Source organism: Echiichthys vipera (assembly GCF_963691815.1).
Source record: "Echiichthys vipera genome assembly, chromosome: 8".
NCBI classification, from domain to species: Eukaryota; Metazoa; Chordata; class Actinopteri; order Perciformes; family Trachinidae; genus Echiichthys; species Echiichthys vipera.
In genome coordinates, this window is record NC_139833.1 from 12,340,460 (window position 1) to 12,366,812 (window position 26,353).

The 26,353-nt window shown below is 43.2% G+C and overlaps 3 protein-coding genes across 3 annotated transcripts; all 3 read left to right on the forward strand.

Moving 5' to 3' along the window:
• Positions 1-5,664: 5,664 nt before the first annotated feature.
• il11a (interleukin 11a) lies at positions 5,665-10,367 on the forward strand (the record flags this gene model as incomplete). The annotated part of the gene is made up of 5 exons (XM_083917811.1): positions 5,665-5,765; positions 6,496-6,653; positions 9,589-9,684; positions 9,838-9,999; positions 10,188-10,367. The coding sequence occupies exons 1-5, from the start codon at positions 5,759-5,761 to the stop codon at positions 10,365-10,367; spliced, it is 603 nt and encodes a 200-aa protein (XP_083773937.1). The 5' UTR covers positions 5,665-5,758.
• A 2,923-nt stretch (positions 10,368-13,290) lies between these two features.
• Positions 13,291-23,007, forward strand: znf628 (zinc finger protein 628; the record flags this gene model as incomplete). The annotated part of the gene is made up of 9 exons (XM_083917812.1): positions 13,291-13,415; positions 15,132-15,705; positions 16,145-16,217; positions 16,306-17,244; positions 18,364-18,534; positions 18,676-19,009; positions 19,752-19,906; positions 20,592-20,834; positions 20,968-23,007. The coding sequence occupies exons 2-9, from the start codon at positions 15,320-15,322 to the stop codon at positions 23,005-23,007; spliced, it is 4,341 nt and encodes a 1,446-aa protein (XP_083773938.1). The 5' UTR covers positions 13,291-13,415; positions 15,132-15,319.
• Positions 23,008-23,880: 873 nt separating this feature from the next.
• nat14 (N-acetyltransferase 14 (GCN5-related, putative)) lies at positions 23,881-25,824 on the forward strand. The gene is made up of 4 exons (XM_083918312.1): positions 23,881-23,960; positions 24,454-24,606; positions 24,693-24,998; positions 25,097-25,824. The coding sequence occupies exons 2-4, from the start codon at positions 24,526-24,528 to the stop codon at positions 25,544-25,546; spliced, it is 837 nt and encodes a 278-aa protein (XP_083774438.1). The 5' UTR covers positions 23,881-23,960; positions 24,454-24,525; the 3' UTR covers positions 25,547-25,824.
• The last annotated feature ends 529 nt before the right edge of the window (positions 25,825-26,353 follow it).

Below are 26,353 nucleotides of genomic sequence, written 5' to 3' on the forward strand. Positions count from 1 at the left end.
CACACACACACACAAACAAACACACACATCCCTTCCCGTTTCCCCAGCATTTGTCAGCAGCTCTCAGCTTCCGTAGAATAACACGACATCAGGCTCAGTGTGTGGCTGACGCAGACGCACCGCACGCTGGCAAGTAGTGGTCAGATCTGATACAGTAGTCACTCAGACACACACACACACACACACAAACACACGCACAAACTGACAAAGGTACAGGGAATGCACAAGTAATGTCTCCAGGATAGCTCTTCTGCACGCTGAGGAATGCACCAGAAATAGGACCTCCACTTTCACTCTTTTACTTTTTTTCTCCTTTAACTTCTGTAGGCTACAGGGTCACTGGTGCACAGATTTTGCAGCCAGGTAATAAAAATGATTCACTGCTCGATTACATACGCTTTGATTGTTTAAAGCTTGTACTGTTTATGTTTCGTTGATCCTCCTGCGCACCAGACTGCACCAGAGAAAACAAGAGAGGGATGTGAATTGCAAGCGAGTGAGTGTGTTAAAGAGAAAGTAAAGAGGGAAGGTGATGGGGAGGGGGGGCACTTTGAAAGGAGGAAGAGATGGAGGGAGAGAGAAGGATGCAGACAGGACGTGCAATGACAGGGGAGGAAAGAATGTTTAGGGCGACTGAGAATGGCAGTGAGAGGAACGGGAGCTCTGAGACAAGCCCAGGCTCTCCAGTGTATTAACACCAGTCTGAGATGGAGGGAGCAAGCAGGGTAGATGGAAAGAGTGTTTGCACAGTAAAAAGTTCCTTTTGCGTGGGTTGCTTGCTTCCCGCTGTACCCCCCGACCCCCCCCCCCCCACACACACACACACACACACACACACATCCCTCCCACCCCGACTCTCCTTCCTCTTCTCCTTCTCACACTCCGTCTGTGACCTACTGCTTCAACCAGTTCATTCAGAGATTTACTCACTGGCAAAACTGCTCAGACGCAGCGAGGAGCGAGAGGGAAACGTGAGCAGGTGAGCAACGCGGAGTCAGAGAGGGAGAGGGTTTCGGCTGACTCTCATGCACGCACACACACAAACATATGCACAAACACACACACATGCATACTGTGTTTTGTCACATACCATAAAGTTTGGTTTCCAAACAAAATGAGCCTCGTAAATGTGTGTTTAATAGAGAGCTGATTTAAACATTTTGCTCCCCCCCAAGTTTCTGCCGTGGAGAGACGTTTGCCTCATGCTCTTCCTTTCATCCCTGCATCCTGCCCTTTTGCTCGGCTCTGTGAGCTGAGCCAGTGGAGGAAACCTGCAATAATGATGCTGGTTAATGTCCCTCTTTAATGGTCTAATAAAAATGAAAAAAGAGGCAAAGCAACAGATGCACAACAGCCATATCTGCCCCACAATGGGCTGCTCACATGGAAAAGGAAGAGAGCAATTGACACGCATAATTTGTGAATCAGTTCCGTTGGGAGTTTTCTCAACTAAACTCGCCAGAGAAGAGAAGATAAAGGGGGGCTTTAGAGGAGGGTCACTTGTCAAAATATCCTTTTGACAACAGCACTTTATCACTGATCACTGACAGTGAGAGAGAGAGTCAAAGACGTCACTTTATTGCCCAATGATTGCAGCCCCCTCCTGTGTGTCACTATTTCTCCCCCCCAAACTATTAACACACTCACTTGCTCTCTGACGTAGGTTGAATTAAAGGGGCAAAAAAGAAGGATGGGGAGCAATGATGGTGGTGGGTAGTGAGTTAAGGGTAAGGTTACCATGACAATTCCCCAGATAGGATATCCAGCACCAAATCACGCGAGCTGGAGAGAATGAATAGGGGACCGAATGACGACGTAGAGAGGAAGAAGAGGAGGTGGAGCAGGAGGTCGTGGGGAAACTTGAAAGTGTCCTGTTATAGGAGAGTAAATGTTAACAGTAAAAGGTCGGACCTTTGATTTTCCCTTTGAACGTAATCTCCACGTTTGTTTATTTAGGTCCTGCTGGAATTCCCTGGAGGAAATGAGGGTGAAACATAAAAATGATGAATTTATTACCACCCCTTGTCCCATAATCCCTTTTACCATCGGAGCAATGCGTTGCGTCACGGTCAACATATTCACTGTTTATACATGACACTCTCAAAAGAACATGAGAGTTAACCCTAAAATGCACACGTCTGCTTTATCACCCACCTTGACGTGGAAATTAACCCACACATGTTTACGGGAAAACTCACGTTATCAGAATTGGCTGATTTGGTGTTTGTTCCCAGACCCTAATAACACTTAAGTCCACAGTGAAGAAAAATCCCCCAATGTAAAATCATAAAATCAATACACGCTCAAGCACTTCCTTGTCAGATAAACTACGAGTATTACAGTAATACTTATTCTGAATTTGCTTAAATCAAACTGAAAATGACTCTGGTAAACTCATGAATTGAGCAACTGTGTGGATTAACAGCCCGGCAAAAAAAAAAAAGGTAAGTGAAGAGTGTGAGGCATTCAAATGATTTGAAGCCTGCGTAATAATGTGTGAATACATGCCATGGCGCACAGGAAACCCAGTGTAAAGCATGAGCGAATTGAGTGAAGCTTGTGTGAGTAAAGTTTGTCTGGCAGCGAGGCCTGGCAGGCCCTGTCACAGGTTCCCCTTCCTCTCTGATGTCTTTGAGGTCGTCGTCTGAGTGTCTCACTCTGTTTCTCCTCCTATGGTGGTTTACACAGATTGGTGATGTAATGGGTAGCATATGAAGGCCACACACAAACACACAGACGCACACACAAACACTGATGCTCATGCACGTTATACAGACACCGCACTTATACCACCACATACCCATAATTACACACATATACAGTACGCACACCCATTCACACAAACCCTGGATTCCCCCTTTTCCGACAGGCATGCACCAGTTTGTGCTCGCTCTCTCACACACAAAAACAAAAGTCTAAACAAAGATACATGACCTTTTTTTTTAATTTCGCGCACTGACATCGATGCACGTGTGCACTCCCACAGACACAAACGCACAGACACACAGAGACAGACACACACACACACACACACACACTCAAAGGGCAGCCACCCCAGTGTCATAGTGTGTGAGTGATCAGCGTTGGCGCACGGCCTAACAGAAGACTGTGTGCTTCAGAACCACCCAGGAGACCCCCATCATGAGAGGCAGGGAACGAGGGAGAGTGACTAACTTCACTTTTTCTTTTCTTCTCTCCCCAGCTGTGTCTTCAAACGGCTCTTTGATGTGGGGAATTAAAAAGAGCGAGTGTGTCAATATCTCCCTAGGTCCAACCTCACTCATCTATTTCCTCTCCTCATTCTCCTGCTTTTTCTTCTCTGCCGTTGACCCGAGAGAACAGAGTATGAGCCCCTTTTTTACCACAACAACTCCGCCACCCACTCGCTGCAACCAGGCCCTCATCATTTGGAGGGTGTTTGTTTGTCTGTGTAGGCCCACCACTGGACTGGCAACTCTGTGTGTATACGTGTATGAGTGTGCGACCGTGCGCATACAAAGCCCACCACTAATTATTTTCTAACCACACCATGAGTGTATGTCTGTGAATGAGGGTCTCCTAATCTCACACCCAGACTCAAAAAACCTTTCTTCCTTCTCCCTGGTCTTTCTCACTTTTTCTGCCTTTGTTTGTGCACATCTGTAGTCAGGTTTCCATCCGAATGTGGTGCAAATTCTCACTGGATCTTCAGAAAAAATGCTAATTATTGTGTGTTTCCATCCACTATACCACTGTATACTCATGTATGTACTGTTTGTACTCATCCAGATAATGGTTCATCCACATGGCCCTGATTCTCCAATCAGGTGCCCTCACACTCCTGCAGAAGAAGAGGGTGCAACGAGATGACGTAATTAGAGGAGTCAAAACCTCAAATTGGTGGAGGGGAAGAAAAAAAGTAGAAAATATGATGTAAACATTGCAATTATGTTTGTTTCATGTGTTGATTTGAGCAGTGTAACAGTCTCGTCATCGCTCCGCACAGATGTGATATTTCAGTCGTTTTTCACAGGTGGATGAACGTGCGCGCATTGACTGATACAGTGTATGTACAGTAGGATGCACCAGCTGTCCCCCTGTGATGCCTGGAAACTCACTCTTGCCCTTTGCAACAGTAGCCCACGATTTACTGCACCTGACTGAGTGTTTCCAGGCTCTACGTGTGTGTGTGTGTGTGTGTGTGTGTGTGTGTGTGTGTGTGTGTGTGTGTGTGTGTGTGTGTGTGTTTGCCAGAGAGAGAGAGAAATCATGATGTGTACTGTAAACTGTGTTTCTGCATGTTTCAGAGCTAGGAAGCGTCTCGTCGGTGTGTTTTGGTTTTAAAAGAGCAGCATGTTTTTCTATGACAGCGTTTTTCGTGTGTGTGCATCCACGTGCATGTTTTGCGTGCGTTGACCCCACCAACCTCCCACCCCTCAAAGCCTGTGTGTGTTAATGTCCTGTGGTGTGTGTGTGTGTGTGTGTGTGTGTGTGTGTCCGCTCACTGTTTCTATGCAACACTTTCAGAGGCCCCTTCTGGTCTGGACAACACCTCTCTCCTGCTCCTATCCGTCTCTCACTCCTCACTCTTTCCTTCACCCTGGAGAGGGAGAGAAGGAGTGAAAAAAAGAGAGGAGGTGGGTGGGGGGGCAGTGGAAATAACAGGCTGCTGTCTCAGGAGGGGCTCTGAAAAAAAAGAGCAAGGGGTGAGAAACGGAGGGAGAGAAAAGGTGTTTGCTGTGCGTATTAGCTGTGATACAGGGAATGTAGCCTTAAAAAGCTCTGGCATAAATTAAATAAAAAGACAAGTGACAACACACTAATCGTGACACTTCACCCCCTGAATACAGCAGAATGAAAAAAGTAGAGCTCTAAAAAGATACATGGTTACATAAGATGTGCTGATATATGAAAACAATGGGCTTTTTAAAAACGTCTGCAGTGATAGAGAGACAGAGACATACAGAGAGAGAGAGAGGGGGGAAGAGATTTGGAGATGGAAAGATATAAAGAGGTAGATGGGACTGATTGGCGCAGGTAGCGGGATGCGACAGAGGAAGTGCTGGAGGAGATAGGGACAGGACAGGACGGGAGAAAGTGATAGAGGAAAGAAAAAAAAACAGAAAAAAACAACGGAACTTTTTTTTTTTAAGTTTCGCAAAGGGAGACAGGCAGCAGGGAGGGGAGGAGGAAAGAGAGAGAGAGAGAGAGGAGGGAGAGAGAGGAGGGAGAGAGCGAGAGCGTGTGTCTGTGTGTGTGTCTGTGTGTGTGTGTGTTTTTATGAATGAAGTGAGTCACTGCCGATGTGTCATAGGCCCGACGTCTTTATAAAGGAAGTTTTAAACAAGCCTAAACACTTCACTGCGCGCAAAAATTGGACTTACCACACTCGCATCCCTCTCTGCATTTTCTGTTTGCCTCTCTCTCTCTCTCTCTCCAAACTGTCTAAGTGTCTCTCTGCCTTCAGCACTCTCCATAAAAGACTACAAGGGGCTCATCTCAAACTTTTACCAAAGACAGAAAGTTTGGTTACTTTTACCTTTTTTCTCTCTCTCTCTCTTTCTGTGAGTGCTTCAGTCATCACTCCTCTCTCTCTCATTCATCCTCTCTCGTCCTGACAACTTTCTTCCTCACTCCTGACTGAAGAAGCCGGAGCACGTGACAATTTCCGGAGTTCAATTTATTTATTAATTTTCTATTTATTTATTTATTTATCCACCGTTTGTTCGCCGTTCTGTTTTTATTTTTTTTTTACCTATCCCTTGGATCCGAACCAAATATGAAATGTAAGTATTTCACAATTGCTTTCATTCATTGATCACTTACTTTTCTTTTTATTTCCATTTTAAAAAATCTATTTATGCGACGTTTAACAGCTGTTTTGAAGTTCACTTGCAGGCTAAATAAATGATTTATTCATAGATTGTATCGACTTACTTCATGACAACTTTATCCTCTCCCTGTTCTGTAAAAGTTACACTGGGACAGGGAGCCCAGATGCTCCTGCAGTGTTATTTTGGCTGTGATTCTTGTGGTTCACCTGTAATTATCAAGCATTCATCATTTCAACACTGCTGTGGTTTCTTTTTAATACTTAGTCTACCTTGTATTTGAACTTGAAAGGAAAAGAATGAATGAGCTTACTGTTACAGAGTTGACTTGGCTGGGTCTATATAATTTATACCACCAACTCACGTACCTATCCAGTTGCAGGTGTGACAATCAGCAGCATTCATTGCAGTTGCTTATGGTAAAGGAGTGATTGTGATATTCAGTGTCAAAGCCCGGCTTTTTTTCTTTCTTTTTTAATGATTTAATGATTTGCATTCAGCCTGTGAAAACACGACTCTGACACTGAAGCTCTTGAGGATCCATCTGCCAAGTCTGGAGCTATTGTTTATGTTATGGTGCAATATCTTCCCCTGGAGCTGACAGCCGTGGCCTGAGGTCATTGTCATTATGGCGAGATGACAGCGCCTCTCCACTAATTGCTTCCGTTTTGTTCTACCCCTACAGTGCTGCTCGACTCCTCCTCATCGCTCCTCTTCTCCTTGCTATTGGCTCAGCTGCCTGTGTTCACGTCTGCCTCTCCTGTACCACAGCGGCGGTCCACTGACATGGATAAACTGTCCAATCAGACCAAAAATCTAATGAAGCTCACCCAAGAACTGCTGGTAAGTGAAGATGTGGTCATGATCATGAATGCCAATCCCATCTATTGATTGCAGGAGAGGGTAATGAGGCTCTGACTATCCTGTGGTAATTGAATTGTTAGTGTGAGGGTGGAAGTGGATGCACAGCCTCTCTTGATTGATCTCTCCCTAATTGGATTTCGGTGTTAATGTTACCTTTCGGTTTAAGTAACAGCCCTGACATGCATCGTGCAAAACTACACAAGGTTTTGCACAGGACTTCAGTTTGACTTAAGCTGCTTTCATTGATGACAGACTGGCTGAAGTCCATCTGTATGCTTAGATCAGGGCAGCAAAAGGCCTCAGGGGAGATTTGACTGAGTGATCTCACTTTTAATCCACACTGGACTTTGTAGGGAGAGAGAGGAGGTCTGACTCAGCAACCTCCTGGTCTGCCTGGTCAGCTGACTGGAAGATTGGTGGCCAGTGAAGTGAAATTAATATCAAGTTTTTATGGAGTAAAAGAGAATAAACACACATTTACAGTGATGGTCAAGCAGGATACATGATGCGGTCAAGGGGATAGAGGAAGGAACATAAAGTTCTCCCATCAATGCTTATTCAAGACCACATATCAACACTGTACCTGCATCCTACTAAAGCCCAACTGCTAAGCATACCATCTATGACATGACAGCAAAGTATATCACTCGCCTGTTTACATAGAAACATGTTTAGGTTCTGCGGCTAGACTGTGGAAGTGAGGATGAAGGTGAAGAAGGGTGTTTTTTTTTCTTCGTTGAAATGTGCACCAAACTGACAACGCTGGCTCAAAATCCTATTTTGTTGACAGTCAGGCGGGTAGGAAAATCCGATCTGAGAACTCGGCCAGGAGTTGGCTCCGGCTGGCGATTGTGTATCAACGCTGTGTTTTAACAGGTGAAAAGAAAGCGGGATCATATCTGTGGATCTCTGGTTACACATGACTGACCCAGATTCTATTTTTGCATTATGCAAATCTTCAAACTCTTTTGTTCAGGTGATAAAAAATCAAATATAGCCACATACTCTCTCTAGTCTTGGCCGGTAGATAATGTTCAGAAAGTGTGTGTGTGTGTGTGTGTGTGTGTGTGTGTGTGTGTGTGTGTGTGCGTGTGTGTGTGTGTCTGTGTGTGTGCGTGTGAGTTTGTTGCTTTAAAACAATGTTACAGGCCATTGTGTGGCAGAAGTAACCTGGGGTCCAGATGTGAACACACCAGCATTATCAAAGGGTGGTGGGGACAGTATTAGACAGTGTTCAGTAACATGGAAGATTTATTTTTAATTTTCTTTTCCTTATTGTGTGGAATTACACTAAAGAGACGACACAGTTAGGAAAGATAAATAGAATGGGAATCCATGGAAAGTCCCTGCAAAAACTCAATGAAACTGATGCTTTAAAAAGAGAGAGAGTGTGTGTGTGTGTGTGTGTACACATATGGGTCTATATAAGTTTTCCAATGCTACTGTGTGTGTGTGTGTGTGTGTGTGTGTGTGTGTGTGTGTGTGTGTGTGTGTGTGTGTGTGTGTGTGTGTGTGTGTGTGTGTGTGTGTGTGTGCGTGTGTGTTTGTGTGTCTGCATGCATACAGTATGGGTGCAAATGTGTATGTGCGCATGTATTTGTGCGTATGCATTTTTGTGGCAGTGTGCATTGAGGGTTCTGTAAATAGTCATGGTTGTGTAGGTACACTGTGTAGTGTTTTGCTTTCAGTCGCCTCAGCAAAGTGACTTGATAAAAATCGAAAAGATTTATCACATTCCAGTATTTGCATTCAGGAAGAAAAAGGTTGGATGCTAAGTTCTGTCGGGTGAGGTCATGATCTGTGATGGAGAGAGCAAGAAAAGGAGGATAAGAGGGAGAATTAAAGGCTGAGAAAGATGGAGCAAAAAACCACAAGAGATGAAGAGATCAGAGAGCCAACTAGATGACAAGCCAGCGGTGTATGTGTGTGCATGCATGCACATGTGCACGAGATGTTGCATGAGCTTGTGCACCTGGTATGAGACAGAGAGAGGGAGAGAGAGAGAGAGAGAGAGAGGAGAGAGAGAGAGAGGGGGGGGGGAGAGGAGAGGGTACAGAAGCAAGGGATGGAAGGGGACAAAAGCAACCAAGACAAAACATTGGACCACAAACATAAGTGAGCTCTTACCAGAGACATGCGAGTCAATGCGACACATTCATCACTAAAAACATCAACACGAGCAACTAGAGGCAAACAGGAGGAGGAGGAAAACACTGCACAACAGGTTAAGGAAGCATTAAGGACGCACAACCTGTTTACACAAAACATTTCTCAGCACTCATCATCCTAATGTTGTTATGTTCCTCTACTGATTGAAAATGACGCATGCCACATCACTCATTTCCATCAATCCACCATTCATTACTGAATCAGGCGCACATCTCTCACACTAAATTGTGCTACAGATGAGCACAGCTGCCTTTGTGAGAGGTCCATAAACCTGCATTCAGGTTGTTTACCACCCTCTGGTGGCCACGATGAACGCTACATCTCCTGTCTGGGACGTAGTTTACAACACAACTCCAGCCGGGCAGCGGGTACTGCGTCATTCCCTCTTTTTATAGCTGTGACCCTGGAGTTTCCCTACAGCCCTGTGTTGTCTGTCCCACTTGGAGCTTTCTTAGTCACTGCATATGTTGTTATCCTCGTTCCCTGTAGAAAACATCCTGTGGGTTCAGGTCATTTGCTCTTATTGTTGACATTTGGGGAGGTTGAATGTGGGTGAACTCACACTGACCCGATCAACCGCACTCCCCTCAGTGAGAGCTACTGTCTCTAAGCACAGAAAACAGTCATCCAATCGAGGTGCTACACTAATACTTTCCCTGTGTTGCCGTGACTTGTCTCAGGATGAGTTAAATTGCACTGATGCAAATTACTAACGGGCCGCTCTGTGTCTTGTTTTCTCTTTCAGAAGGAGCATACGTTTGACTCAGACGTGGAGCCCCATAGATTCAGGTCTCTGCCAGAAATGAGCAACAGATCAGCCAATGACCTCAACAATCTTGAGGTAATGCTCTGATAATGTATTTGTGTGTGACTCTTACACTGTGTGGCTGTGTGTGTGTGTGAGAGAGAGAGGGGCTTGTCTGTTTCTGTCTACACAGTTACATCTTGCCACACCCATGCTAAGTCTCACAAGTATGTCTGTGTTGTTTTTCAGCTGAAGCCGACACTCTCTCAGCTGCACGCTGACCTGAAGCTGTATGAGCACCACTTTGAGTGGCTGAACAAGGTCTCAAAGAAGCACCACCACCCTGCTCTGCCCAAGCTGGTGGAGATGATCAGAGAAATGAAATCTCTCATCAGTCTGCTGCACCGTCAGGTAAAGAGCTGATCTTCCCAATTTTTGATTCTCAGTTGTCTTCAGGGTTTTTTTTAGATTAAATCCATGTAAGTTTAAGAAGTAAATGGTGTCCTTTTCTTATAGTTTGATGACTTATAAATGTACCGACTCTGTGATTAATAAATAGTTTTTCTAAACTGTTTGTCCGCATGTCTTCTCTCCTACAGATGCAGAGAGTTGAAGCTCCGAGACTGACTCAGGCGACCCCCTCCCTCCCCCCTAACCTCAACTATCAGTTTGATGTCCTGCAGTCCAGTCACGAGCTTCTTCAACACTTCAAGCTCTTCTGTGACTGGGCATATAGAGCATTCATCAGCCTCAAGCCCAAAGTCTCTGCAGTACAATGACGATCCAAGCGCATTCATTCTTTTCCTCTCAACTATAAGGCTGCAGAGCCAGTGAGGACACATGGAGTCCCGCCTCAGCCAAAGGGGAATTAGGACCATGTCAGTGTGCACTGTAGTCAAAAGCATCCCCTAAGAGGCCCAAACGTCAAGCAATGACATGTGTGTTGAAGAATGTGTTTCCATCAGAGCCAATAAGGACGAGCTATACTGCAGCCAGTTACAACCATCGAGATCCCCGTTAAAGCAAACTGCCAGTTTAACTACGATGATCATGGCATAATTCCCCAAACTATCTCCTATGACCATGTTATTTATGTATTTATTTATTTATTGACTGTCAGTAATTTATTTAATTGTATTTATTTGAAGTTGTAATGTGTCACTCTCTTTATTTCTGTATTAACGTGAATTTATTTGCCCACATCTCTGTAATTTTTCTGTTCGTCTTGTGTCTCACTGATCCTCGAGAAAAACACAGTAGCACTTCCTGACTTTTGTTTAAACTAACTTAACTAAACCTACTTTTGCATTTTGTGTATTTCTTCAGCCAATAATTCCTCCAGTAGATGTAGCATACATATGGGACAGCCAAGGTTTTTCACTATCTCTCACTCACAGTGCCCTTAAAGTAAACATTTTAGAAGATATTAATGTTCTTTCCATGTTAAACGTGCCACATCTTATTAATTGTATTTATCTGCCAAAGAGAAGGGAATACTTTCTTTTGTACCACGGGCAGAGTCTCTATTGTCAGTGCCTGTTTCTTGCGTTCATGAGGAGGCATATTTAACGTTGTGGTAAAGTTGTATGAATGTGCCCTGTTGCTGAGCACTGATGGACCTGATTAGATTCTTTGCACAAACTTGTTAGGATTAGCCTCTTGGATGAGTGAGAAGGCTGATTTTACGCATGTGCTTTGGGGTAGAAAAGTTTGTTTTTGTTAGGTAAACACCCAAAGCCTTAAAATACTATGTATTGTGACACGATGTTCTGTACAGGTGTACATAAGTGTACAAGAATGTAAATTGTTGTATACAGTGCTTTTGTGTATTAGGTTGTTTTCTACAATATAATGTAGATTTCTTTACCAACTTTATCACTATTAATTTTTGTTCATTCCTATTTTAGTATTTGTTACAGTATTGACTATTTATTTAAGTAACGTGGTGGAACTATTTATTTCGTGCTGCAGTGGAGCAAGTCTCCTATCTTTTTTGTACTTTTATACAGTTTTTATTCTTATTACTATTATTAATATTATACCATCATGTTTAAATTATTGTTGTAACATCAAGATGCCTCTTCCACACACTGATTGGCCTCAATGTGAAATATGTGCCTTGGTGAAATAAATACTAAAGAATGTGCACAATGGATTTGAGTACATCTTTGATAACCATTGTCCACCTGCGCTGCAATGTAAACTGTGACACACACATAAACACACACACACACACACACACACACACACACACACACACACACACACACACACACACACACACACACACACACACACACACACACAGGTAATGTAGTGTAACGGATAGGCCTACATATCAGTTGGTAATAAAGCTTTATAATAAATTATATTTTAAGCTATTGGAGTGTAAACACATCAATTATATGGAAAGTCAGGTATATATGTAAAGCACCTTTCAACGACAAGGTAATTGAAGGGGTTTATTAAAACATTAGAAGCATGGGAAATAAACGCATATAAAATGACATTCAGATAAAATAAATAAAAAAAAATAAAAAAAATATTTGAAATAAAATACATTTTATTAATAATAATGATAATAATAACAATAATAATGATGATAATAATAATAATGATTGTAATCACAAACACATAATATATAATTAAACAATATAATAATAATTACAATAATAATTATAATAATCATAAACATATAATAAATGATAATATATATAAATAATAATAATGATAATTATAATGAGGACAATGATGATAATAATAATAGTAATAAACAGAATAAATACTAAAATAATATATAAATAATAATGGTAATAATAATAACAACAATACTACTACTAATAATGATAATCATAAACATAGAATACATAATAAAATATAATAATAAAGATGATAATGATGATAATAATAATAATAATAATAATGATAATCATAAACATAGAATACAGAATAAAATATAATAATAATAATAATGATGATAATAATAATAATCATCATCATAAACATAGAATACACAATAAAATATAATAATAATAATAATCATTAACATAGAAGAATACAGAATAAATATAATAATAATAATGATGATAATGATAATAATGATAATAATAATAATAACAATACTACTAATAAAAATGATAATCATAAACATAGAATACAAAATAAAATATAATAATAATAATAATAATAATCCTACACATAGAATACATAATAAAATATATTAATAATAATAATCATTAACATAGAATACAGAATAAATATAATAATAATAATGATGATAATGATAATAATGATAATAATAATAATAACAATACTACTAATAAAAATGATAATCATAAACATAGAATACATAATAAAATATAATAATAATAATAATAATAATGATAATCATAAACATAGAATACATAATAAAATATAATAATAATAATAATAATAATAATCACCATCATAAACATAGAATACAGAATAAATATAATAATAAAGATGATAATGATAATAATGATAATAATAATAATAATACATATTTAATAAAGTAATATATAAATAATTTAAATAACATAAATGCTTTTCGTCAAACCTGGAAGTAAGAAACGTTTTTAAGCGAGGTTGAAAAACGTCAATCTGTCCGTTGAAGCTCTCGTCCAATGGCAGACGCGCATCTATTCCCGCAGACAGCCAATCACCGTCGCTGTTCTTAGGAGGCGGCATCGGGTGGAAGAACTGCTGTTAGTTTGCGCTGTGTTTATTGTTAAGGTTGTGTGGATTAGCACTGCGGTACCCGGCGCCTTTTCACAATATCAACAACACAGATGCGTTAAAGATGCTCGGTGAGTAACCGCCTCCGCCCGTGCTCATGCGCATCTTTACCGCGCAGGTTAAAGGCGCTTTATTCCGCATTGACGGGGACTAGATTAGCTTTAAATGAAAGCCAGTAGCTGTTTTTGTGAAACTGATGTTTTTGTGTGTGCCGGCATGCACAGCTGATCGCTTACATAAGGATACACTTATAAAGTAGCTGACTGTGTAATCTAGCTGCAGCTGGATGTGTGTGTTGTTGTTGTAAGCACCGCACTGCGGGGACGGACCACAGTCTACGGGACGGACAGGCAACCGACTGACTGCGGGGAGGGAGGGGGACCAGATTAGAGGGGAGGGAGGGAGGCAGGGGGGCATTTAAAGGGGACATTCTCAATTCAATTAAATTGTATTTACAGTGCCAAATCATACCAGAAGTTATCTCGAGGCACTTTACATATAGAGTAGGTCTAGACACACACACAGGGATTCAAGCAAGCACATAATTAACATTAGCTGTAATAATATCTACAGTGATGTGAATATGACTAACACGTTATGACAGTTAATATACTAGAATGATAGATAGATAGATAGATAGATAGATAGATAGATAGATAGATAGATAGATAGATAGATAGATAGATAGATAGATAGATAGATAGATAGATAGATGGATGGATGGATAGCTAGTCTTTATAACAGACTTAAGGTCTATTATAAATAAAAGAAGACAATACAAAGACACATACAATACACGAAAAAAATACATCATCTTAATTTTAAAGCCCCTGTAGACCCACACAGGTGTTTTCCGTTACTCTGGTGGATTAGACCGCTGTTTGGGTTGAAGGTGGGCGGGGCTTGGATGGGAATTTATGAGGTCATAAATGTCCGTCTACCACTAAGAATGATGAAGGTGTCCTTTGTCCCGCCTTAACAGGTGAAACAAAGCTAACAGGAGACTCTGGAAGATGTCAATCAATCACAGTAGACACACCCACACAGTGCTGAGAAGAGGTCTAATCGACCAGATGAACTGAAAACACCTGTGTGGGTGTTCAGAGGATTTAAAACATGTACAGTCACCGATTCCAGTGCCTCCAAAGACCTGACGAGTATTTTGTGTCATTGTGTGTAGCTAGTGCTGCTATCCAGCTGTTAATTCTGATGTAACACCCTTTCAAAATACAGTTTCTGGGTCCAAGCGCTCCGTTGAAAGGGAACACGGCAATGTGGCATTGTAAAAATAGGAGGCTTTGACCCGGAAATCGTATTTTGAAAGGCCGTTACGTCAGACTTAACACCCAGATGACGCTATTGCTTGCCTGGATAAGTCGACACTTGAATCTATACATGTAGCTTCTTACAAGAGCATGAAGAGTTGAAACATTACAAGATACAAACATATGACTTGCACTTGTCCATCTTGGGCGCCTAATTGTCATTCGGAATAGTTTTCTCATTTTTGCAGCACTGTACTTGCACCACGGCGTGTACAGTGTAGTACTATTCGATCAGAACAAAGCTATCTTTACATCCTCTGTACACTTATTAAATTTCCTTTGCAAGCATATTGGCCTGTACAGATAGTTTCAACACTGACGTTGAAAGTCATCAGCATCACATAGGCCTTCTCTGTAAACTGTATGTCTGTATCTCTATATATATATATATATATATATATATGAATAGTAGTAAATTCTCACCAGGTTATGATACTGTATTTCCATTTCCCTTTATGTCAGATCTGTCCTGAGCGGTCCACTTGAGGTGACAGCTGGTGTTTCCAGTGGCTGACTTTGTGAAAGACACAGAAGAAAAACATGAACGAAGTGAAGATGTAAGAAAAACCATGAAACTGCTGCACCAAAATTGACCCATGCCCTGCTACTAAGGAACACCCTTCATCCGCTACCAGCTTTGGCCTTTGGTTATGGCTAACTCAGTGGCCTTAGTGGTCCAAGCAGAACTCTTACCACCTCAGGCCGCCCCCTCCCTCTCTCCTTTCCCATCCCTACTTGGCTCAGGAGAGGACGGCGAGGACGATAGGGACACAGGGGAGCTGGCGGAGGGAGACAAGGGAGTAACGGAGGGCGGGGAAGAGGTGGTTCTCAACATGGTGACGTCGTCCGCGTCGGGCCTTCCCCAGCAGCCTGAGCAGTCGGACCATCCCTTCCAGTGTATGGACTGCGGGAAGAGCTTCAGGTGGTCGTCCAGGCTGACCCACCACCAGCGGAGCCACAACAACGAGAGACCGTATCGCTGCAACCTCTGCCCCAAGGCCTTCAAGGGCTCCTCGGCTCTGCTCTACCACCAGCGGTACCCATCCTTAAATTACCTTTACCACCTTTCGAATTGGAACACTTTTACAATGGAGTCTAAATGCTGTCAAAAGCATCAAAGTATCCATACTTTGCAACACCACGTTTCAAAACTATATGATATCCACATCTGATCTGATCAAAGTACGATGTGCAATTATCCTGTTTTGTGTGCTAAGACTTATTTTTCTTTTAGCCATGGTTTCTGAGTACCGTTTTTTTTAATCTAGTGTTGTCTCGAAGTTCAAAATTGTGGTATGGTGACAACCTTGACGGAGTCCTGATTCTGAAACTTTATGTGCTTAAGTGGATATGAGAGAGAGGCATAAGTGTCCACATCAGGAACTCAAAAGTAGTAGTAGAAAATGTCGTATTTCTATATTGATTTTGGGTGATTATGATACTATTTTCCTAAAAAGATACTTTTTATTTTGCAGGTCTCACTCAGGGGAGAAGCCTTACAAATGTCAGGAGTGTGGCAAAGCTTTCAAACGCTCCTCTCTGCTCCAGGTGAGATGCCAAAGTAATTCTATAAACAAGGATTTCTTTTTTTAAGCAATGAGGAAATGCTTATATCTTTATCTTGGTGTATCTCCAGGTCCATCAGAGTGTCCACACTGGAGTGCGTACCTTCCTGTGCCCCTATTGCCCTCTGACCTTCAAATGGAGCTCTCATTATCAGTATCACCTGCGCCAGCATACAGGAGAGTGTCCTTACCCCTGTGACACTTGCCCCAAGGCCTTCAAGAACTCGAGCAGTCTGCGGCGACACAAGAATGTCCACCTTGGTCTCAAGCCTTACACCTGCTCTGTGTGTAACAAGTCTTTCACTCAGTCTACCAACTTGAGGCAGCACATGAGGATACACACAGGGGAGAGGCCCTACATCTGCGTTGAGTGTGGACGAAGCTTCACACATTCATCAAACCTGGCCCTGCACAAGAACTCACACTCCAACCTTAACGCGGGAGGGAAGGAGGCAAAGAGAGGACGAGAGGACACAAGGAAGGGACACGAGGGGGTGGAGGTAGTGGTAGGCACAGAGGAAGTGACGTCGTCCATGTTGACAGACATGGTGGGATTTGTGAGCCAGGAGGGAGCTGATGGAGTCGGGGTGGGGATGGAAGAAGTGTTCCTGACGACCACCTCGTCCGGACAGAATCAGACACTTCTCCCCCAGCTCACCCTAACCTCCACCGGGCAAGGCGTGTGTGCGTCCAGGGCCATCGGGACAGAGGTTCATCTGAGCACAGACAGCGGGGCCAGCGTGCTGCTGTACAGCTGTGGCAGCTGCAGCCACACCTTTGGCACACGAACAGATCTAGAGGAGCACCAGTCCATCCACATGGCTCCAGAGGGACATGGAGCCGGTGGAGAGGTGGGGCCTGGGACAGGGATGGAGGTTGGAGATGGGCTGGTGGGAGCTGGTCACCTGCTGGCTGATTTTGAGGAGGTGGTGACTACCACAGTAGCTGAAAACGGACACACGACGGAGGTGCTCCTTGGACTGACAGAGGGGGCAGATGGCAGCAATACAGTAAGTGATTGGATCAAACAGATATATGTGAGAAGAGAAGTATAAACCGTTACACAACAGAAAGTGAATTGTCTAAACCGGGAAACAGGCCATGAAGGGCTGTATGTAGCCTGGTTTCAGACCTCTTAATCACCACCCACATCTAAGATTTGTTCAGCAATCCAAATAGATCAGGTGTTGTGCTCATTGACGGTTATCCCCTTTAGTTAGATAAACCAATTGACCAATTAGAGTTTTGTAGATGGGATTAGAAATGGGACGTTATTTTCCAACTAGGTCTGGGCGATATGGTGAAATATACCTTCAAAACATTATAAAAATGCCTGTCATATACATTTTAATGTTCTTATTCTATAATTTCTATCGTGAGAAAGTGCAAAAATAAGCAGCCAAACTGCATTTATTGAAATATTTCACTTTGCCTTTTATGATCATTTTGCAATATTTGTTCAGTATTAAATAAACACAGGAGTATACAAAAGTATGCTTTACCATGTGCTTATTTCGACTATTTATTGAATCACCAGAAAACATGCATTCGGGATATATATATATATCTTTATTGTGATATCAGGATTAAAGATTTAGGCCAAATCGCCCAGCCGTACTTAGCTAGATCGCTACATTCAGGAAAAATACAGACAGAAAACTGGCAGCAAGCGTGGTTATATCCACTCAGAGTTACAGATCCTCATATTTCTTTGATCAATGTGACAAATTTTAAAACGTTAAAAGTTAACTGCTCCTAGAAACTGCTACTGGCCTTCTGCACCAACAGAAAATTTTCAATGCGTGACGGATACGCCACCCTCTGCTGATTGGTTTATAGAAAACAAGACATCGTCTGTCATTAACATGTCATAAACACATGACAGGCTAAATAAAGGAAGTGAAACAACATGGCAATTCAGTCGGATTTTTAGACTATGATGTATGATGTACAGTGTATTTACTGTTTGTTCTCACGGAGGTCAAGGAAAACACTTATTTATCTACATAATCTAATTATAATTGATCTAAAAAATAAAAAATAAAAACCTACCCACTCTATAAAGTGCTTGAGTTTGATCTGAAGATGTGTTTTATTTATACGTATAACTTCCTTTGGTTTGTCCTCAGAATGTGGGCGCCACCCAGGCCCAGTTTGACCTGCTGCAGAGCTTCACCGAGGTGACTCAGAGCTCTGAGACCGTTCAGCCAGAGGCCAGAACCACATGGGCTGGGCTGTCATGTGGCTACTGCAATAAGACCTTCAAGACAAGTGGAGGACTCAATAGACATTTGTCACTGGTGAGAATTGCTCTTCTCCTAAAACTTGTATACAATTACAGCACTGCACTGTATAGTGAGCACTGAGATTGATATATTGTATTTTAAACGATCTATCGTAGAATAATGATTGCCTCTTGTGTTCCGCTTTTGTTTTTCCAGATGCACTCCCTCTCGTCACAGTCCCGCTCCCAGTTCAGCTGCTCCGCCTGCGACCGCTCCTTCCCCCTTCTCTCCTCACTCCTCACCCATCAACACTCCCACACGCCCGAGCAGCGTCTCCTGGCCGAGGCAGAGGCTGAGATAGTGTGCCCTCCTTCCATTTCCCTGTCTCTCCCCCTCCCCTCCTCTCCCAGCCAGGCTGACAAGCAGCAGGAGGGCCAGAGGGAGATCCATGTCAACATCATTACTGTCAGCGAGGAGCAAGAGGAGCAACCGGCAAAACCAACCAAAGCCCCCAAAAAGACAGGACCCAGCAAGAGCGCTCCTGCTGGAGGTAAAGAGATTTTTCACAAAACATGGAGACAATGGAGACCCGAGCGTAAAATAGGAAGTATGAGCCAAGCAATCTGCTCATGTGTTTAAGTATAAATGTGTATAGATATGCTTTCCCGCTGCACTGGTAACTCTCTTACAGCAAAGCTAGCTGCATCCAATCTCAAATTGGTTGTTTAAGACATTTACAGCCGCCAGGGAACTTGACTTAACTTTCTTTTCTTTCAGAATAACTTGTGCGTGACACACGTTGAGAGAGAAATGCTGCGTTCAAGGGCCGTGGGAAGTCCTAAGTCTGGGACCTCCAACTAGGCAAAGTGCACTGGAATGCCTGTCTAAGTGGAACCTCCTACTAGTGAATTTGGGGATGGTCGCTCTCCCTTGAATTGAATTTTGAAACTTCAGACTTCCCATTGCACTTGAACGCAGCATGAGCAGCACAAGTGAAACAGAGCGATGGATGACAGACAGGAAGATCGGCAAATCATTTTATTTGAACTGAATAAAATAATTGGTCAGACTTTCATTAGAAATATATGAGAATTGAATATTTATGAGTTTCATCACCAGGTGGATTTCTTTTACATTTTATTGTGCCAAATGCTTATTAGGAGCATTTTAAGATTACAAAAGAAAGATACAAACAGCTTTAAAAGGTTGTTCAACAGTTTAGTTTTACTGTATTATATGTCATATTTATTTTAATTTTCACAAATATGACACTGTCACATGCTTTGATACAGAGAGGCCATACCGCTGTTCAGAGTGTGGAAAAGCCTTCAAAGGTTCATCTGGGCTGAAGTATCACATGAGGGATCACACTGGGGAAAGGCCCTACCGCTGTACAGAGTGTGGAAAGAGCTTCAAGAGGTCGTCTTTGCTTTCAATCCATCAGAGGGTAAGGCTTCTGTTGCAACAAATGTACACACAAGTTAAGTTACCAAAGAAGAGATTCATCACTTTGGGAGCTAAGTTTTTATCATTTATGTTATCGTAGAACTTAAGATTTGTCTCGTCTAAAGGGGGCCGCAGCTGTCTAGAGTGGTTCACACCATGCCTGATATTAGACAGAATTGTCGACTGGTTACACTCCATTTACGTCTTCAGCCTGACATTGTGTGCACTCTAACTGATTTCCATGGGGGAAGAGAATTAGATTTTCCCAAACCAATCACATGAGGCTTCCAGTTTACATGCGGCTCTTTTAGATTTACCAGAAGTTGCCAGACAGCATCCATCAAACTGTGAGTCATTTCACAGAGGTAGTGAAGGTAAAAAAAAACGTATGCACTGTTTTATCACCGCAACAGCAGCGACAGAGTAGGTTACAACAAAGTCTTTGAAGTGAGCCCACGTTTAACTAACTTGGTTGTGACTGGACACTGAGTGCTGTCTGTTTAAACACACACTGCATTAGTCCTGTCAATAGCGCTGAAACTGCAGTTTCATGCCACAATGCCAGAGAAATTAGTCGACTCGATGGAGTTGGGAAATTCAAAGGTGTGGACCCAGGTCAGTTCACACTCCGACACTTAATATACATTTGATACTTAATAGACATTTTCCACTTTCACTTTATCCAGGTACACACAGGTGTTCGGGCATTCCAGTGCCCTCACTGCCCTCTCACATTCAAATGGAGCTCGCATTACCAGTACCACTTACGGCAGCACACAGGTGAGAGGCCGTACGTGTGTAAGGAGTGTGGCAAGTCCTTCAAAAACACCAGCTGCCTGCGAAGACACAGTCAGATGCACTCTGGGCTGCGCCCTCATGTCTGCACCATCTGCTCAAAGTCTTTCTCCCAGACGTCAAATCTCAAACAGGTCAGTACAGCTGCAACACATTCAGCTACAAACTCATGTCAATTATCAGCTCTTTTTGTTTTGTTTTGTTTTACCTTATAAAAAGTTGATTTCATTTGTCTTCTCTCGTCTCTTGTTCTTCCTCTGTGAGCAGCATGAACGCACCCATTCTGGCGAGAGACCCTTTCAGTGCACACACTGCAATAAAAGCTTTACACACTCCTCCAACCTCCAGCTCCACCTTCGCACACACTCCTCAAGCAAGGACTTCAAATGCCCGTATTGCTCTAAGGAGTTTGTCATGCACTCCTACTTGCAGAGGCACATCCGCACCCATGGGAGTGGCGTTCCCCTGCCCTGCCCTGGTGGAGGAGGTAAAGATGGAGTGGCTGTGAAAGCCAGTGTTGGGGGAGTCACAACCACCACGACCCTGCTCAACCCCATTACGCTTGAAACCTCAGGGAACCAAGGCAGCCTGATTGTGTCCCAGCCTGCACTCAATATCCCCCCCAACACCTCCCAGAACTACTTTATGATTCAGACAGCCAGCGGCCTACAGCTCATTCCTCTGTCGTCCCCTCCACCAGCCCCTCCACCTCCACCACCACCACCACCTCCGTCCCAGCCCCAAAACTTCTACCTTCTACAGTGCCCCTCCAACAACGGCAGCCAGTCCAGTTTGTTTCTCGTCCCCACGGCGAACAATCCTCCAACGGCTCCTGAGCCTCACCCCCTCCCTGTGCTTCAGACTATCCAGGCTCTCCAACCCGTCCTAAACCAAACACAAACTCAGATATCCCACTTTCCTGCCATATCACAGCAACAACAACAGCAGCAGACCAGATTCATAATCACCAACAATAATAGCCATGCAAACACTCCTGTCGCCACGCCAACACGCACTCTCTCAGCCAACTCCCTACTGGCCAAGCCCATATTAGGGAAAAGCACACGGACTGCTCGGGGCAGACGGGGACGCAAACCAAAAGCTACTCTTCAGAAATCTGCAGCAGCTCCCCCTGTCGCTCAGGCCGCAGGTGGAGCTCCGTCAGTAACAAACTGTAACGTGACACGTGTCTCACACACTGTTACTGCTGCTACACAGTCATTACCATCATCTGTATCCACTGCATCACAATGCCCCCTGTCAACATCTTGCACTGCTGTCCCAGTTCTGTCATCTTCCACCACTATTGCCCCCACAGTGGACACCTCAGGACCCCCATCAACCGTTACCATGGTTACACCAGCCCCCACAGTAGCCACAGCATCAATTTCTACTCCTGTCCCTGCTGCTTCTCTGGAAGGGAAACCTCACACCACATTGGGGCAAATAAAGACAGGGGATACCACGACAGGGAAACAGTTTGTGTTGTGTTTTGATAATGAAGGACAGGCAAAGGAAGGGATGAATATCGAGGAGGGCGGGCAGTCGTATGTGTTACAGTTCGAAGGGGATGCGTCAGGAGAGGCGGGGGATGGAGGAATGGGCGGGGAGGGAAAATCACTTGTGCTGCAGTTCAAGACAGAAGGGCAAGGTGATGGAGCAAAGGGGGGAGATAAGGGAGGGATGATGTCACTTCTGCATGAATGGGGTGGAGAAAAGCAGGAGGAGAGACAAACAGGAGAGGAAGACAGCCAGGGAGAGTCTTATGTCCTTCATTTCCACACTGAGGCGCAGGACAGCGGCCCATCAGGCGCTACCTTCAGCCAAGGGCAAGAATCCAGCCTGCAGCTTTCTTGCACTCCCACCCAAAGTTTGGTGCCACTCGATGGGCAGGAGGTCGTGTTTGAACTTGGGGATGAGACCAAGATGGAGCAGGAAACCGAGGAGGGTATGCAGATGATAGCCCTGATAGAAGGCCAAGGGGGCATGATGGGAGAAGAAGGGGCAGGTTGCACTGCGGCAGGCGGGAGGGTCACCGAGCGTGGAGGAACCATGGAAGGCATATTTCAGCTGGGAAATGGAGAGGAAATTGTCATAATCGAGGTCAGCACCAGTAGCTTAAGAGAAGGAAGAATGGAGAGAGGAGATGGAGAGAACTCACAAAGTAGTGAGGTGAAATGTGAGAGTGTAACAGCTGAGGCAAACGAGTACAACTCTGCAGCCAATACAGAGGTACCGACAGCGACTGAGGACACAATGAGAAACGGACCTTTATCTAACTCTAAAGAGATGCAGTTCTCTAACTGAAAGTGCATGTTGGAGAAGAACAAGGAAGTGTGTGCCTCACTATCTGTGGGCTCAGTGTGTTAGCACTGTAGTCCGAGTTCTCCTGGAGCTGAGGGAGAACGCGCAGTTAGACGAGTACTGTGTTGTAATCCCATGGTGCCACCTAATAGAAATGTTATACATTCACATAGGCTGTACATGGACCTCAGAATATTCCCAAATATATACTTTAAATACTGTCATTGGCAGTTTGTTTATTAATTAAATATGATTTTTTTCTTTTGTGAATAAATGTTGTACATGGCCCTCTTTCTTCACAATGTTAATAGCAAATAGCACTTAATTATTAATAAATGTCAATACCTTTAATCATTTGCATCATTTATTTCACTCTAGTTTCAGTTCAATTTTATTTACAGTGCCAAATCATAACAAAAGTTATCTCAAGACACTTTACATATAGAGTAGGTCTAGACCACACTCTATGACATATTCATGATTTACACAGACCCAACAATTCCTCCATGAGCAGAAGATATTCCTTTATTAGTCCCACAAAGGGGACGTTTCCTCATTGACAAGTCACAATATCTTAAATAAAAAATTGTTATTATTTTTGTTATTTTATACAGTATTTATCTAGCAATCCCGTGTTTGTCCTTTAAATAATAAACGGACAAAGTCGTTGCATTTGGAGCGCTGTTTACGCAGTTACGCTGCGTCTGCCATTCACGTAGCCGCTTTGCGCAGTGCGGATCCTATTTACGCAAATGGCGTAGATCGACACATTGAAAACATGCAACGGGACTAAATCAAGAGTACGTTTGTGTTGGGAATCCTTCCTTTGCGTAAGAAACGACTCTGTTCATGCAATCGTGCTAACCGTGCACGGTCTTCACAACAAACTGAGGGACAAGTTGTGTTTGTATTTTTTTTACGATTTTGACTTTTATTTGAGCAGCGTGGCGGAGAAGGTAAGCGGAACCGGGGGCTGAGAGGAGCAGGAGCAGGGGGCCTAAATGTGTCCGCGCTTCGCAATAACCATATAAGGATTTGAACAAGGTCTCTTCGCCTGTAGCCTTGTGATGATCACCGATAGCATGCAAAGGAAAGCTACAATGGCGTGCATTATTCAAGTAGGCTAACAATGATGGTGACACATGCATGTTTACAAATCCTCCATAATCCCCATCTGCCTTTGTTTGGAGCCAGCGTGGGTGTGAATTTACAGTCCCAACTACTGGCTCACTGTACGTGAAGTCTCCTGCATTGCACAATATGAACATTGCAAAAATATTGACCCATTTCAAGCTATGTGTGTGTCACAGTTTAGATAACACAATCAGGTTTATTATTTTAGTTCATTGATTGATTTAACAAGTGCAAGCATCCCATTTCACTTTATTTGTTCTACTAAAAGACACAACAACTTTCTGTCCATGTACTCCTTAAATGTATGTTTGTAAGGTCCCTGTGCACACTGTGTGGATGTGTGTAAAAAATACAGTGGTGCAGCAATCCTGCTGTTAGAGCCTAAACATGGTGAGACTGGAGCTGGACCAGGTGGTGATGAGGAGGATGAAGGAGGACGACATAGAGATGGTCAAAGCCCTCATCAAGGTTTGTACGATACAATTTTAGACTCTCTGCTTTTCTTTCTTTCTTGTCCCCTTAAAGCTGATATCTTGTAACTTGTGTGTTACCAGGAGGGCTGCGAGGGCACAGAAAATCGTCTCATCCTCCACATCGTCACTCGTCCGCTCTGCCTCTTCATCCTGGCTGTCTTCTCCTCAATCCTGCGCTGCCTTGTCCATTCCTTCATCCTGGCCCTTGCTATTCCTGTCTTCCTGCTGATTGTCTTTCTCAAGATTACCATGCCGCGGTCCACAGGGGTTCTGGGTAGCAGCCTGCCCTACTGGGACTATGTGGGTAGCAGCTACAGAGGGACACAGGATGAGACATTGCTGAATCATTACTGCAGGATCAGTGGCAAGACACCGGTGACTAAAAAGGTTAGTCTACTGGTTTGCTGATGTGTTTTTTGGGTAGTTTTCACTCAATTCTAGAGACCAAAATGTAGCAGCCAAATAATCTTATTTCTTTTACTCAGCCAAGGCGCAGAATCCCGCCCAAAGAGAAGGACAAAGATGTGTCAACAGAGAATATCACGCCAGAGAGGGAGCAGGAAGCGGGGCAGGTCTGGGTGGCAGACTGTGACGGCGAGATCCTCGGCTGCATCTTCAGGGAAAGTGAGAAGCGAGCGCACATCAGGAGGATCTGCAGGTTGGTGACGGGCTGCTGGTACCGCAGGGAGGGTCTCGGTCGGCTGCTTGTCCAGAGTCTGGAGCAGAGAGAGAGGGAGGGCGGAGCACACAGATTGTACGCCCACGTCCCTTACCCCTCCAAGCTGGGGGAGGCCTTCTTTAAGAAGCTGGGCTATCGGCAATTAGGGGAGGGAACTGATGAAGACGAAGAAGACGATGAGGAGAGGAAGCTGGAGACTCCAGAGAGAGGCTTTCTGGGATACCCCCTCACTAAAGTGTTTTACAAAGACCTGTGAGTTTGTGGAGAGACACTGTGTTGGAATGGCTACAGGTGAAGAAGCCATAACATGAGTGAAAAATATGGATCTCAGAAGGTGTCATTAGTTTAAGTTAATAATGTATTGAATGTGTTATTTATTCCTGTATTTATTTATTTACTGTATGTGTTGCTGTTCTGTTTAAATATTCATACAGTATCATATAAACAAATGATTTTTTATTATTCAGTAATTCAAAAATGACATCCACCAGAGTCATGCTTTTCTCTCATTTATAATGAAATAAAATATTTATGTACGTGTGTTTCCTAAATATGTGTCTGCGGTTCTTTTCTCAAAAAAGATTCACACAGTAAATGATGAGTGTGATTGCGCACATTTGGTTGTGATACCGTACAGATGTGTAGGAGGATGTACTTACTGTATAGGAAGTGTGTGTGGTTTATGTGAACGTGCAGAATTGATGTGCTTTTATCTTTCTGCGCTCCTTTCACTGCCGTTGCTCACCGTCACGTACAGTATGTGGGTCCATGAGTCTGCAAAAAGACAGCTCCCTCCCTTTTCTTCAGCTGTATTCTTTCATTTTTGGTTTACTTTGTTTTATTTTACTTTTAAAAGTTCCACATTCTGGTATGTTATGTTATATTACTGTAGTGCTGAAAACAGTTTCAAACTTTATTTATTATTATTTTATTCCATTATGTAAATTGTCAAGTTAAAATAAGAAACCTTTTCTGGTTATAATTCAATTCAATTCAATTCAATTCAAAAAACTTTATTTGTCCCCGGGGGGCAATTCAGGGCACACAGAGCAGCAAATAACGA

Coding starts and splice junctions, on each gene's coding strand:
- nat14 (XM_083918312.1), top strand. CDS start 24,526: ATGGTGAGACTGGAGCTGGACCAGGTGGTGATGAGGAGGATGAAGGAG. Junction 24,607..24,692: donor TGGTCAAAGCCCTCATCAAG/GTTTGTACGATA, acceptor GTGTGTTACCAG/GAGGGCTGCGAGGGCACAGA. Junction 24,999..25,096: donor AGACACCGGTGACTAAAAAG/GTTAGTCTACTG, acceptor TCTTTTACTCAG/CCAAGGCGCAGAATCCCGCC.